Source organism: Populus euphratica, unplaced genomic scaffold (assembly GCF_000495115.2).
Source record: "Populus euphratica unplaced genomic scaffold, PopEup_1.0 scaffold763.1, whole genome shotgun sequence".
Taxonomy (NCBI): Eukaryota; Viridiplantae; Streptophyta; class Magnoliopsida; order Malpighiales; family Salicaceae; genus Populus; species Populus euphratica.
The window spans coordinates 85,929-101,905 of record NW_011500625.1 but is presented as its reverse complement, the minus strand read 5'-3'; the positions used below and the strand labels follow the sequence as shown (position 1 = coordinate 101,905).

At 34.1% G+C, this 15,977-nt stretch overlaps 1 protein-coding gene across 2 annotated transcripts in view; it reads right to left on the bottom strand.

The window, feature by feature from the left end:
- Window positions 1-9,080: 9,080 nt before the first annotated feature.
- Window positions 9,081-15,977, bottom strand: part of LOC105115747 (zinc finger CCCH domain-containing protein 69-like) — a 7,463-nt gene continuing 566 nt past the window's right edge. The window contains exons 2-8 of one of the 2 annotated variants that reach the window (XM_011012746.1): window positions 15,637-15,724; window positions 14,734-15,521; window positions 14,278-14,347; window positions 10,725-10,813; window positions 10,544-10,607; window positions 10,268-10,362; window positions 9,081-9,551 (exon numbers count right to left, since the gene is read on the bottom strand). In XM_011012746.1, coding sequence (XP_011011048.1) covers window positions 10,571-10,607; window positions 10,725-10,813; window positions 14,278-14,347; window positions 14,734-15,521; window positions 15,637-15,724 — 1,072 coding nt within the window. In that variant the 3' untranslated portion in view covers window positions 9,081-9,551; window positions 10,268-10,362; window positions 10,544-10,570. The remainder of the gene's footprint in view (window positions 9,552-10,267; window positions 10,363-10,543; window positions 10,608-10,724; window positions 10,814-14,277; window positions 14,348-14,733; window positions 15,522-15,636; window positions 15,725-15,977) is intronic. The other variant, XM_011012745.1, reaches the window with a different exon arrangement.

Genomic DNA, 15,977 nt, shown 5'->3' with positions numbered 1-15,977 from the left:
ACCCAGTGAACTAGAAACCATTGAAACTCACCATTCATGTTAAAAATAACTTGTTCATCTAAAATAACATCAATATTATCCTTTTGTGCTGATGTCAAGGTGAAAAGGATAGAGGTTTCAATAAGATCATTAAGAGGGGAGTTAAATGGTATCTCAAATGGATAATTTGGAATAGGAAATGGCTTATGTTATGCAACTAGATCCTCAATGTTAAATATAGAGCTAATGCCAAAATAATGTGGTAAATCAAGAACATAAGCATTTGGACCAACCCGTTATAGCATTTTGAAAGGCCTGACATTATATGCATATAATTTTTTATTAGCTCCCGAAGGAAACCACTCAGGTCTAATTCATATCATAGCATAATCTTCCACATTAAACTCATTATGTTATCTATGTAAATCAGCTTGAAGTTTATATTACGCATTACTTGCTTGAATCTGTTTAGTGATCTCAATATGAAATGCTGAATTCTACGTGCAAAAGGCTCGGCTGACTCAGACACTTTAGCATGAAGGGATATGAAAAAAGGCCAAAAGGTCTCCTAGACTTGTAACCATGTACAACTTCAAAGGGGCTCATGCCTATTGACCTATTAATAGAGCTATTATAGGCAAACTAAGCTATAGGAAGAATCAAATCCCACTTCCTATTATGATCACTCACTAGACACCTCAAAAGATTGCCTAAACTCATGTTAACGACATCAGTTTACCATCATTTTGGGGGTGGTAAGCAGTAGAAAACTTCAATTTGGTTCCCACCATATGACAAAGAGTTTTTCAAAAATAACTTGTAAATCTAACATCCCTATCCGAGATTATGGTCTAGGGAAGACCATATAACTTGACAATCTTGTCAAAATAGAGTTTCACAACTCTAGAAGCATATGTGGTCTTAATACAACGAATAAAATAGGTCATCTTAGAGAAACGGTCAATAACCATAGAAATAGAATTATGTTTCTTTATAGTACGTGGAAGTCCAAGCACAAAATCCATACTTACATCTTGCTAAGAGCAAGTGGGAACAGGAAACGGGGTGTAAAGACCAGTATTTTATTTTCTATGCTTAACTAGTTAGTAAGTTCGACATTGACCTACCAATTTAGCAACATATCTTTTCAAACTAGACCAAAAAAACTGACGTTTCACCTCTTCAATGGCTTTATTTCTTCCAAAATATCCTAAAAGACCTCCAGCATGAATCTCTCATATTAAAAATTCACGCACAGATGTTTTCAGGATACAAAGCTTATTATCCCGAAATAAATATCCATCTTGGAGGTGATAACCATTTATAAGACGGTGATTCTCATCCTTCAATGTCAACTATATTTCTCCAAATTATGAGCAAGATTCATACTTCTCTTTGAGTCTCTCAAATCTTGTGACTTCAACACTTATCACAGATAACAACGTTACTCGACGACTCAAGACATCTATGACTTTATTCTCTATTCTAGATTTATATTTCAAAATAAATGAATATGCAACCCAATGACTATACCTGTGATTAAGCTTCTTTTAGAAGTTAAGATAGCGGAAGGTCTCATAGTCAAAATAAAGAACAAACTCCTATGGTAACAAGTAATGACGCCAATAGCACAAGGCCTAAACCACCATATAAAATTACTTATCATAAGTTGAGTACTTTTGTTTTGCCTCATTAATTTTCTTACTAAAGTAGGCTACAGGGTGACATTCTTGACTAAGTATTCCACCTATACCGATTCCTAAAACTGTCAATTTGGCTTAATGACCTCCTTTCATGAGAGTCTTTTTCATTAAATAGGAAGAATTCTTATTTACATTCCATAAAATCTGCTACTATTAACTATAATCTTGGCCTAATTATAGAAAGCTAATTACCCTATGATTACAAAAATATTTACAGCTATTTTCTTGACATAAATAACAAATATGTATATGGAAACTAATGATTCTACTAAAAAGGACTTGTTAACATCTCCCATCAAATTGATGATAGGTGATCAAGAAGCATCAATTTTCTAATTAGAAATTAATGGCGTTGATAAGTCATTGATTTGGTAAAAACATCAGCTATTTAAAGGTCGGTGGAGATATATGGAAGAGAAATAACGTAAGTATCCATGGCTTTTTAAATAGAATGACAATCCACTTTGATATGCTTGTTACGCTCATGGAAAACAGGATTGGTAGCAATCTGAATAGCACTCGTGGTCAGCATGAAAAAGAGTAGAAGTATTCTGGGGAAATCCAATTTCTGTAAGTAGTCCATGAAGCCAAACAACCTCAAAGCAACTAGCTAATATGGCTCTATATTCAGACTTAGACAAAGATTTAGAAACATGATTTTGTTTCTTACTCTTCCAAGATATCAAGAAATCACCAACAAACATACACCAACCTACAAAGCAGCAATAACAATAATAATGCTCACTGTAGTCATTTTGTTATAGGAGCAAAAGTCTTCTTATAGTCCACACCATACTCTTGTCTATTTTCAAGAGCAACCAACCATGCTTTATATCGATCTAGAGTTCCATCAGAGCGAAGCTTAATCAAGTACACTTATTTACACACAATGGGCTTAACAGCTAGAGGACAAGAAACAAGATCCCATGTATGATTATCCTGAAAAGCTTAAAGTTCCTCCTACATGACTTTCTGCCAACACTTATGCTAGGCAGCTTATGAGTAACATGATGGAACAATAATAGTGGATAGAGTAGCAAAAAAACCATACCGATCAGGAGGATAAGATACTCTTGTAAAGCGGTGAAGAGCAGGCTGATGAATAAAAGGCTTAGAAGCAGTCTCGGGAGCAATATCAGGTGGCAGGTCAATCTCAAGAATCAGGAGTAGTATTAGGTGGTGGGTCAGTCTCAAAAAGTGGCAAAGTTGGTTGACGTCTTTCATACATAATTCCATGCTTGAACCGCTCAAAAGATGACATATCCTCAAAATGAGGAAGAATAGGAGCAATAGAGGAAGATGCAACATGAGTAGGGAAGAAATATTGATTTTTAAAAAAGACAACATTTCTAGAAATACAAAATTTGTTATAGCTTAAATCATAAAAAAACAAAATCTTTGTAAGAAATACTATAACCTAAAAAGACACATTTAGTAGACTGAGCAAAAAGTTTATGTTGTTTATGAGAAGGCAAATGAACAAAGCAAACACAACCAAAAGTATGCAAGTCATGATAGTTAAGAGACTTATGATGTAGACGATAGTATGAGGAATCAAAACATAACACCTGTGATGGTAATTGATTGATTAAATAAATTATAGTAGACAAGGCTTCAATCCAGAATTTAGATGGTACAGAAGACTCAAGCAATAAGGTTTTTATGCTCAACAACCTCATTTTATTGTGGTGTGTATGGATATGAACGATGCGAGACAATACCTTTCTGCTGTAAAAAATCATGAAATTCATGTGACATATATTCCCCACTTGAATCAGATCTTAATACCTCAATACCAGTAGAAAATTGAGTCTTAATATAGGTAAAAAATAACTTGAAAATAGAAAAGAGCTCAAATTTGGAATGAAAAAAATACACCCAAGTAAACCAACTGTAATCATCAATAAATGTCACAAAGTACTTTAATTGTAGGACCCCAAACATCACTATGAATAATATCAAAGCATTTTATAGCACAACTATTATAAGAAGGGAAAGGAAGAGTTTTACTCTTGCCTAATTTACATGTAGAAAAGTCAAACAAAACATCATGAGAAGAAAATTTAGTTTTATTTCCCAACAAACCAGAATTCAACAAATGAGACAAAACAATAGAATTCGGATGGCCTAAATGTTTATGCCATACTTCACTCTTATTTTGTAAAGTAATACAAGCAAAAGATAGACAACAATGAATGGAAAAATACAGTAAAAATAATCTTTCAACTTTAGACCTCTTTGCAATTACCTTTCCCGATGCCTGATTCTGCACAAGACAACTATTACATGAAAAATGCACATCACAGTTATCATCCATCAATTGCCCAACTAAAAGAAGACTAGTAAACAACTTTGGTGATACAAAAACATTCTTAAAAGTTGGATCGATATCTCCAACCTTACTAATGGATATATGACCACTATTAGCAACTTGAATTTATGATGAACCTTAATACTTACTCATATTTTTAAGCATGTTAAATGAATTAGTCATATGATTTGAGGCAGTAGAATCAGCAAACAAAATTAAGAATTGAAATTATTACCTTCTAGCCCTAAGGCTGAAAAGACTGTAAGAATCATCTGTTGTACCATTTCAAGAGTAGGAGTACTAGATGTAGTTGTCGTAGATGAGTTGTTAGACACCATAGCTTGAAAAACAATTATTCTATGATTTTGAGGACAGGTGGGACACTCTTTGATAATATAGCTTTGTTGTTTACAATAATTGCTAAACTTCTTTCTATAATTGTTAGCAATATATCCATATTTTTTTCAGCTATAGCATTGTATATTGCTTATATTCCGACCCTTTCCTTTTCCCTAAGCTACAAAAGCAACTATAGTTGAATTTTCCTGTTTGAAATAGCCTTGTGTAAGGAGACGTTGTTCTTCATGCAGTAATTTCCTAAGACAAACATCCAAGGAGGGCAAAAGATCTCGGTTAATTAAATTTGAGCAAGTAATTTCAAATTCAGATCACAATTTCATTAAAAATTAATCGCACTTGCTTTGCTCATGAACCAGTTGAACAACAGAGAGAATCAGCTGGTATTTTGGCATAAATAATATCAGTATATTCTGCCCATAAATTCTGAAAATTAGAATAATAATCCTGAATGGAAATATTGCATTGAGAATAATTAGAGACATCATTTTCTAATTGAAAATGTATAGCATTGTTGTATTGATAGTAAACCTTCTTTAGGTACTCCTACAAGTTTTTTTTGTTTTATATGGCCTTAGATTTAAAACAATAAGAGGATCAACAGACCCTAAAATCCAAGACATTACCCAAGCATCATTGACCTTCTATTGAACCAACTTTGTTGAATCAGTAGGAGCTGGATCACTACCATCCACATGACCCCATAATTGTTTTCCCGTGAATAAAACACTAAACAAATCAAAATTGTTTGATGTCATTATCTTGATAAACCAAAAAAAGAGGAATAAAAAAAAAACCCAAAACCCAAAAGACAACCAAGAATTAAAGGGAAAAAAAAAAAAGAAAACCAAGAGACCTATATATCTAGGATTGACCAAAACTCAATCAAGAAAAACTAAGGCAAGACTTTGGAATGCAGATTCAAAAGTGCGACTTTGATAACATGTCAATTTGGCTGAATGACCTCCCTTCATGAGAGTCTCTTTTATTAAATAGGAAGAATTTTGATTTACATTCCATAAAATCTACTACTATTAACTATAATCTCGGTCTAATTATAAAAAGTTAATTACCCTATGATTACACAAATATTTACAAATGTTTTCTTCACATAAATAACAAATATGTATATGAAAACTAATGATTCTACTGAAAAAGACCATGCTAACAAAAGCATCACATTCTACATCAAACACGTTAGTAAAGTCAGGTAGGCACATTACTAGGGCCTCTGTCATCATCTTTTTAACCTCTTCAAAAGCCTTGTTAGCTCCTTTACACCAATGAAACTCACCTTGTTTCAAATAATTTGTAATAAGCGATATAATGGTATTAAATCCTTTAATGAAATGATGATAGAAAGTCATAAAACCATAAAAACTATGAACCTCATGAATAATGTTAGCCTCAGGCTAATCTACTATCGTTTGGACTCTCTTGGGGTTAGCATAGACTCATTTCTATGACACTATAAACCCTAAAAAACCACTTGATCTGTAAAGAAAAAACACTTTTTAATATTTGCAAACAAACTTGTCTTTCTTAAAGTGGTACAAACTTGAATAAGGTGATCGAAATGCTCTTCCTTAGTTTTGTTATAAATAAGAATATCATCAAAGTACACTACCAAGAACTTTCCCATAAATGGCCTAAACACTTGTTTCATTATTCTTATAAAAGTGCTTGGTGCATTAAAAAGGCCAAAAGGCATGACTAGCCATTCATATAAACCATCTTTAGTCTTGAATGTCATTTTCCACTCATCTCTTGAACAAATCCTAATCTAATGATAGATTATACCAGCCAATCTTACCCTCTTATTCTCATATAGATTATACCATCCAAAGAATTGATCCATGTCACGGATCCATCTATCAAAGATTCATGGGTCAAATTAACCCTCAAAAGTTAAGGCTTTTACCTTGATATGCCTCATGACTTGCTCGTCAGGGTCATCATGATGACCTTGATTATAGTTATATTGACGATTCCTAGGATGAGCTGGTCTTTGACGGTAATCATTGGAATGCTCACTATCGTTAGGGTCATCAAAGACATTATGACCCTGGTATTGGTTATAGTGGCAGTTCATACGAGGAACTGGTCTTTGAGGAATCCTATAGTTGTCATTAGAATGCTCACTCTCACTAGACTATCATATTTGTAAAGTTTTTATGGACTCTATCCTCCTAGAAAGGTTCATCTTATTGGATATGTTGCTTATTTTCGTTCGTATAAGTTATAATTGCTCTTGAATATCTCTAAGAACATGACTAGAGTTCGAGTCCATGGTAGCTATGACTTCTAGATTGTGTACTAGATAACCACTAGTTAAATGCATGCAAAAACTAATCCAAAGACTGAGATCACAAATAACACTTCCAAGTAAAAATGAAAAATAAAATTATAGCTAATATTTAAAAATTTTATTTTTTTATTTTTATTTTATTCTTATTATTATTATTATTTTATCTTAGAGACTAAGTAATGACAAATTAAACTAAGAAAATTCACAAGCAAGCAATGTAAGTCCTCTAAATGCACATAAGTAATCCAAACACAATGTTTCAGTTTTCCCACGAATTTAATCAAGCCCCACAATTAATTAAGACGATCAGATACTCAATGCCAATAAACAAACCCAAAATTAAGGTAATTCAATTTGCGAGGTGAACTATTTAACTTATTTATAGGCAAGCACAAAGAATAATATTAATGTTAAATCTTAGTTAACAATTGTAAAAGCATACTAGGAATGATGATATTCAATGGGTAAAAGAATTTCTAACCAGGTGATATGGTAGTGAAGGATTACATGGCAGATGATGTGGCAGAATTTGTTGACGTGGCTAATGATGTAGATGTTGCCTCGGGAGTGCTGACATAGCAGGGTTAATTATTTTGCCTTGAATTTCTTCTTCTGTACTGCAATTGTTGAGTTTCCTTTTATTATTTGCTAGCGGCAAGTCGTAACTGATGAAGGCAATGACAACTGCAGTCTATTGAAGATGGTGATTGTTGCCGATCGGTTCTACTGCTCTGTCTGTTGTTAGTGGTTAAGGGCGAGGACACTATGGACGGTGGTAGCTGAAGCTCTGTTGCTGGCGCTGAAAAGGATGACTTAGCTGGGACACTGCCTTTACTGAGGTGAACCACTAGTCAGTATTGGCGGTGATAGGTTTGTGGCTGGTTGTGGCTGGTGGTTTTGTGTCGTTGGTTTGGTTGCTGAAGCTGAGATCCACTGATATCTCTTGCAATGTAAATCTGGTGGTTACCGCTGGTCTGTGTCGAAGGTAGTAAATCAGCGTAGATCGGTGGACTGATATGCAGGTCTTCTTAGTGGTGGGTCTACCGCAGTGATTGGCTGAGGCACCGCTGCTGAAAATCTTATTGTTGTCATTGATGATAAACAGTATTAATGAACTTTTTTTTTTTTAATCTGAACAGTACGATGTTTTTTAGATCAAACCAAATCTAGGGTTAAGCATAAACATGTGGATTGTTTAATTATAAGAATAATTAAAAGTCATGCTCTGATACCAAATTTGATGCGGGACAATAAATAATAAGAATTAAAGTAAGAAAATAAAAAAAGCTTTTAGAGAATAAGTTAAGAAGTGAAAGCAAAGAAAGAAAGGAATAGGGATTGGAGATATGCAAAGTCTATAAATTTTTCATTAATCATCAAAATTGTCTCATAAAATGACAGAGAAACATATAAATAGTAAACCCTAAAACATCTTGCTATTGGGCTCCACCCATCAAATCAAATTGTTTAACATAAATAATTTCAAATAAATAAAATAACAATGAGACAGACCCAAATAGATTTAATCTCTCAACCAAAGTGTGACAGGCTGGGACATCTCATATCATTTCTGTTCATATACTCATGTAGTTTGTGATATAGATTTGATATCCCAACTAGTGGATATACCCTCCAATAAGTTAGGTGGAGATTAATGTAGATGATTATAATAAGAAAACCAAAAAGTAGTTGGTGGTAGTGCTAATGAAGTCATAAGAGATGACGTGGGAATGTGGATTGTTGGTTTTATTAATTGAAATTTATATACTAGTATGTGTAGAACTATAAGCAATTATTAATGGTTTGAAATTAGCCTGGTCTAAAGTATTCCAACAAATTACTTTGGAATTAGATTTTACCTTTTTGTTGATTTAATCATTAAAGATAAAATTAGCATCGATAAGAACTATAATTTAATTATGTAGGCAAGAGATTTATTATCAAAAGATTGGGAGATTGGGAGGTGCATGCGTTTCATGTCTATAAAAAAGCAAATTCAATAATGAATTAGCTAGTCAAATATGATTTATCCATAAATTTATTTGATAGATCATCTAGTCTTCTTATTAATGACCTTCCTGTAGGACTTTATTATAGTTTGTATTATAACAAAATTGAATCAACTTTGTCTCGCTTGATTTAATTGGGCTTTCAACCTAGAATTTAACCCAAAAAACTAACATGAGCATTTACACCAAATAAACTACCAGACACAAGAAATCTGGCCTAAAACAGAAGAAAGAAATCCGGTTCACATGGAAATCTAGCATCTAGAATTCTGTCATTACGAACTTGGACCTATTTTCACATTAGATTCCATACATAGATTAAGCAATTTGTGTGAAAATATCGTATCTGAAGCAAACATAACAAAGAGGACCTTGAATAAGAAAATAGCATATGAGATGTGGAGGTCGAGAACCAAACAAATGCCACCAACAATTTCAAGCTTTGTGATGGAAGCGGTAAAATAAATTCCACTTTGTAATCGTCATAAGATGTACATGGCTTAGGTACAAATGAATTACATTGTATCAAATATCATGTATACCTCAAAGTTCAAAACTTTTATACAGAGGCAACACCAGTATGATGCACCACAACATCCTGACACTGTCCTCAAAACTTCAAATTATTACAAACCATTAGGGCGAAACCCCGTAGTTTTCGCCGTCCTTTCTGGTGTGAGGGAAGCAAACTATAATAGGAAACATCCATTATTCAAATCATTTTCCTTCACAAGTACATAATTTATCAACGCTGTTCAAAACCTTTCAATGCCTTGACATGTTCTTCGTTTTATTATTTCAAAATAACTTAAGATGCAGCTTATAATGACACAACGGCATGTCTTTCAGCTTCCCCACAAATTAGTCTCCTCCAGAAAGCCATCCTACATTTGACACAAAATTTCTTGAGGGTTTTCGGAAGCATAAAAACTCTTTAAATTGCGAGAAAGTAGATACAAGAGGGATATCGCAATAAGGCCTACATAATACCCACCCATAAATGTTTAGATTCGAGAGTGACTCAAAGCACCCACTTATTATTCAACCACAAGGAAAATCTAAGTAATTCTTTGCAAACTTTTAAGTTTATCTTAAGATGACAAATAATTTCCACTCCAAACTGAATTTTATGCACGCCACCTCCAACCCCAGAGGGTCATTTAAATCCCTAGAAGAGAACCTACCAAAACAGAACTTCAAAGGTGGGAGCAACTATAGAAAGTATAAAAGGAAACATCACAGGAATAATGAGACTCAAAGTTTCCATCATGTTCACATGTTTAAATGATATTTCTGAAGAATGAACCCTTGAACAGAGTCGAAGTATTTCATGAAATCACATCAGCTCAGGTTTCACAAGGAAATCAAAGGAAAGAAATGGTGAATGGTATAGCTGCTGATGGTTAGTAAACAAAATTATCACAATACAAGTTATGTAGTTAGAGCCAGGAAGATTGGGAGAATTCCATGCATTTTCACTAGAAATTTGTATGTTAAGTCAAACCTAAACTTAAAAAACACAAGAGAACATTTTTAAAAGCAAAACCTAAGAAAGTCTATCATACAGGATAAACTGATAGGTGTAGAATATAATACTCACAAGGCAATTTACCTCACAAACAACATGATTCGGCACTGGAGATTGAAGACCTTCCACAATAAAGTTGAGTGCATGTCTTGACATTGATAGATATCCTGCATATTTTGAGGTGGTTAAAGGCACAATTACTTTGACCATTAAGTGACAGATGTTGCACAAGCATGCATGTCTGTCCACATAACACTAGCATGTGCACATGACAGAATGCTCAGGCATGTACAGTTTAGAAATCAGGGATCTGAAAAGCCAAATCACTGCTCACAACTTTAAACTTACCTTTAAAAGCATTCAAACACCACCAGCTCACCTTATTTGTAAGCTACCTAGGAAATCAGACAGCCTGAGAATAAAACAAATTATTAATGGAAGAGATCAAACAAAACAGTAAGATAAATGAAAGGCAACAGTGTCATCAGCTACTTATGTCAAACATTAAGAGAGTAGGATCGAAGCAAACCAGATATTTTTAGCTATCACAGTCTGTCCATCATCAGCTCCAAGATGACGTAGAACAACTTCCTCCAAGCGGCCATCTCGATATGCATGCTGCAAATTGAGAATAGTGATGATCGAGAACTTTATGAGACACTGAAGTTGTTGGCATAAAATGTGCAGAAAAGCAACACATGATTGAGAAGTTATCCATTCATGATACCATATCACATGTTGCTTCTTATGGTCACATACCGAGCCATCATTAGTGGCCCATCCATGCAACAATACAATTTCATGTTCCTACCTTCCTTTCTTTCTTTCTTTTTTTGTTTTTTTTTTTTTGGTTGGCTCAAGGCTGTTGATTCAAATTCTATCAAATCCAAAGCAACGTTTTACCAGTAGTCCCACTTAATAAACCATCAAAGGTTTGCCACCTTCTACTCTGGAAGAAAACGTAAACAAGAATAGCTTGACTTCATCAATCAGAAATTGCTTTCTCAAGTATAACAGCTAGTCAGAGAAATTTTAAGAGCGACAGAATAACTTTCTGAAAACAGAATCATTATGAAATCCACATGCATTAACAGCACAACAAAAGACTTTTTTTCTTATTACTAATATGCAACAAAAGCAGGTGCTTGAAATCTTGTCTATTTACAATAGCATTTCTTAGCTGGTTAACTTCCAATCAAAACTGCCAAAAACATACCACAAAAGAGAACCAAAACAAAAGCAGAAAAAACAACACTTTAATCAGAACAAATACATATTCATAAATACAAAAGAAAAACAATTAAGAAATTGCAAGTTCCATCTTTCCCAATGTGATTGTAAAAACGAGCTGCTAGAAAGCCAAAAAGACTAACCCAAAAGATAAAGCAGAAGAAATGTTTCCAGCATGCTAAATTGGTTTGAAATATACATATGTAAGCTCATGCTCAAAATAGATTATTGTCCTGATCACTGAATAGAGTAGCCTGATCTAAGATCCAGCTAAACTGCTAAAAAAGCCATTTTCATCACTTAATCCTCAGCACAAAAGATTTGTGCATGGACACGGCATCCATGGAGAGGGTCTGTCATATATTAATTCTCGTAGATACAAGGTGGAGACCTATATGCAAAAGAAATGTAGTGAAGGAATGGTAATCAGAAACATCATTAAAGGTCCATAAATGATGGGTAGAAGAATAACATGGAGGTTGTTGCAAAACATCAAGAACAGGGTGGTTGCATGTGCAATGGAAAGATGATGATAGAGATCAGAGGCAGATGAGATAATAGCAGGTAGTGGATACGTATCAAGATGGGTTGGTACTTCTGTTTGCTAAGTTGACAAGGCATCCAGTTGCATTTTTCATCCCAAAAATCAAAAATGCAGTGGTGCTTCTATAAACAGCATTTCACTGCTTTTGTGGATACCAAGTGAATTTCATTGTTTCTTGATTTGTAAACATTTTCAATTCAATTGGTCATTCTTGAATGAAGATTCACTTGGCATCACATTTGTACCGTGCACTCATGCTTTCTCAAGATAAGCCAGATTGTGCAGTGTTCCTTCATACCTTGACAACTGTGTCTACCATGATGTGCTAGCAACAACAAAAATACCTATAAAACTATAAACACCTATATAACAGTACATGCTGCTAGTCACCAAAGATGAACAGCATATAGCAAAATGTTAAACAATGATTAAATACATACAGACAACACATAATGGATTCTGTAATGCCAACATAAGTCAATTGATTGAGATATTCACATCCACCACTAGAATAAGCATATTCGTTACTATGTCTCCCTCCTTTGTAGATTGCATGGACAGACATAGACATAAATTGAACATAACATGCACCGAAACACATAGACAATATTTGTTGACAGGACCATGCTATGCTGCAGTTCAGATTTTTTTTTTTTTTAAGCAGAAGAAAAATGTACAAGAGTTACTAATGTATTTTATATTTGTAAGATTTTGATTATGAACTAAAATTTTAATGTATCTAAAATAATTATTTTTTTTTCAATTATTGAGCCGACAACATCTTCAACATCTTCGATCAACATAGGCCAACCAAAGCTATCCCCTAGAACCCGTGACCCTAATCAAATAGAAATATGAACATGAAAATCATTAAAATAATTTTTTTTTTATTATGATTAAAAGGTTATTATTAAGATACAATTCATAGAATAAATTACTCCACTCAAAACTAACATAATTTGAAAATGCAGATATTTTGAATTCAATTTCTAAATTCTAAACCAAATTTGAAATAATAACTCAAATATATTCTTAATGAATTTGAAAATTCAATATATTTATTTAATTATGATATTTCAAATAAAATAATTTAGAAAAAAAAACAAAAATTAAATTGAAAGAAAAACCAAATAGGCCAGGCCATGGGCACGAGCCTGGCTTGAATTAAAAAGCCTAGGCTGCGCACATGGGCTTTTTTGAATTTTGACCTTAAGATCTCCCAACTCAAAACACCCCTAAAACAATTCAAAAACACAAAATCAAACCTTAAAAAAGCCTCTCTCAAGTCCATCAACTTTTACAAACAACAAGAAGGTCTAAAACCACCACCATCAAACTCCTTTCATCGAATGAAAACTGACAACTTTCTCTCTCCTTGCCATTTTCAGACTAGTTTCTATCTACTCTCTCTAACCCATAGACTGAAAAGTAAACAAAATGAGCTTGTATACCAAAATAAAAATTGTCACGAATTTGGAATTAGCCATGTATTTTTTTCGTGTTTCACATTTTAGTCTTTTATCTGTTAAATTGCTATTTTAAATTTTTAATCATAATTTCAAGCCTAATTTCATCTTCTTAGGTTGTAGAGGGGTCTAATTGCTAGAGAAAAAAAATTTGAAACTAAAAAAAAATAAAAAAATAGAGGAGCTTCATTGTTCATATGCAGTGTAGCTAAATAAGAAAGGCGAAGTCTTTTAGATGTGTAAGATAATGGCAATAGTATATCATCTGCGTAATTGCTCCTCTCCACTTGTGGCACTATAACTGCTACCATTCAGTTTGTTTGGTAAAGTCTTCACTTTCAGTCCAAAGGGCTGAAAGCTAATCATGCTCACTACAAGAGAAGAATGGGATCACAAGGGAGGGGAAGGACACCCCTTTATGCATGCAAAAGATATAGAAAAGAAAACTAGGGCTTGAAATCTAACTCTACTTTCTGTAAAAAGCCACTTCCACACTTTCCTAACCCCAGCAGGACTGTGTAAGGCTGCCACAAAGGCACATATATAGCACCAAAAAATATGTGTGCACATGTGAAAACCAACATTAAAGACAAAAAAAAAAAAGGTAGTCTTGAACATATCCGAGGTTACTGCCTAGCAGCACATGTTAGAAGCCAATAAGAGAAGTATTCAGCAGCAGGGAAAAGGAGAAAAAATGGGGCAAACGCATCTACAGATGATAGATAGTTTTTGGTTGTCTAGCATTTAATGAGCAAAAGAAGAGTTGACAGAAGAAAAATGCCCACACTACAAGGAGAATCTCAACATAACATTCCAATGAACAGACCAAGAGGGCACTTTACCTTGTAAAAACAGCTGGTTCCAAATGGGCAGTTCCCATTCCCAAAGTCGAAGTGTTTACAATCTATTGACCTATAAAAATCAAAGTATTTATATTATTATTCAACAAATTAAAAAAATCTCAAACAGTTTTTTTGGTTATCTACCTAGTTTTTAGTCACCAGAACAATTTATATACAGGTTATCTACCTAGTTTTTAGTCACCAGTACAATTTATATACATGAAACTAATAGCCTACATCATCACAAAATAGCCAACCAATCTTCTCTGAGAATATGCAAGATGTTTCAGTTTTCCTTTTTCGCCATATCAAGAAAAAAGACAGCTATGTCTTAAAACATTTCCAATATCAGAACATAAATTTCACAAATTCTTACAGAGTTATCCAAAAATATAACGATGATCCAGAAATTGGGTAGAAGGTAAAGAAGCAGCATACTTATGACAAGAAAATCACCTGAGTTTAGCCTTGTAGGTATCAACAATTTCCTGTTTTTCCTCCTTAGAGGAATACCAAATAACGCTTGGAATGACAAAGTATGAAAGCTTGCGACATATTGGGCAAGCCCTCAATGAAGTATTGACATCCATTCCAGAGGTTGGGGAACTACTGCGCCAGTTCCTAATACATGATATGCAGAATGGATGATCGCATTCTGATAGCAGACCAAACTTTCGTTCAGCTGCCGTGGGCTTTGAAAGTACACGATCCAGGCATACACTGCATTCTATTTCTTGACTATATTTTAACAAATCAAGGTTCTTTTGCTTCTTCTCGCATGCTTTCAAATGTTCGTCTCTTTCTTCAGGTCTGAAAGGGTGTAAGCAATGCTTTCCACAGTAGGCACACAAGTCACCATGAATATGGGGGCATTTATCTCCACGAGGACAACTACCAGCAGCAGCAAATGAACAGATAGATCGGTCAGCTGGTTTAACATTCCTGGGCTCCATAACCTCACCATTTTCTAAGAAGTCATGCTGTGCAGACTCCAAATTCCATTCTGGTGCAGTGGGAGCAATAAAGGGTCTACTTGAAAGCTCTGGAGGAACATCTGGTACTGTTATCACCCCATTCGATACATTTCTTGCAGGAAGGGCCAGGGACACGGAATTTGAGCCCAGAGGTTGACGAAGAACTGTCAACGAAGATGATGCAGTAGATTCAGGCCTAGAAGGTTTAACATGTTCATATCGGCATCGACTACCATACGAGCAGATACCTTTTTGATAAAAGGTGCAAATCTGCATTAGCAAACAATTAAATATCACAATCATTTCACTGCATATAAACAATCAAACACAGAAATGAAAAAAATAAAATAAATAAATAAAACCATTGCTAAAGCATAGTCTTTACATTATTTGGAGGATCTTTCCAATCATGTGAAAATTCACAATGCTCCCCTTTCAAGCATGCCCCATGAGCAAAAAACTTGCAAAGTACCCTGAAACAATAATTAAAAAAAAAAACCACAAAATCATGATCAATAGAACTCATTCGTACCCCCATAACCAAAACGAAAAAACAAAAAGAAACAAAAAGAAAAATCCCATCTTCCACCTTATTGCATCCTCTTATCATCAGTCAACTAAATACGTGAGAATCAACCATATGAAACAAAAGCTCAATCTTGAAAAACAAAGTCTAGCACTTCCTATTCCATAAATTTAACCACTACTATTTTAATCATTTCCCTA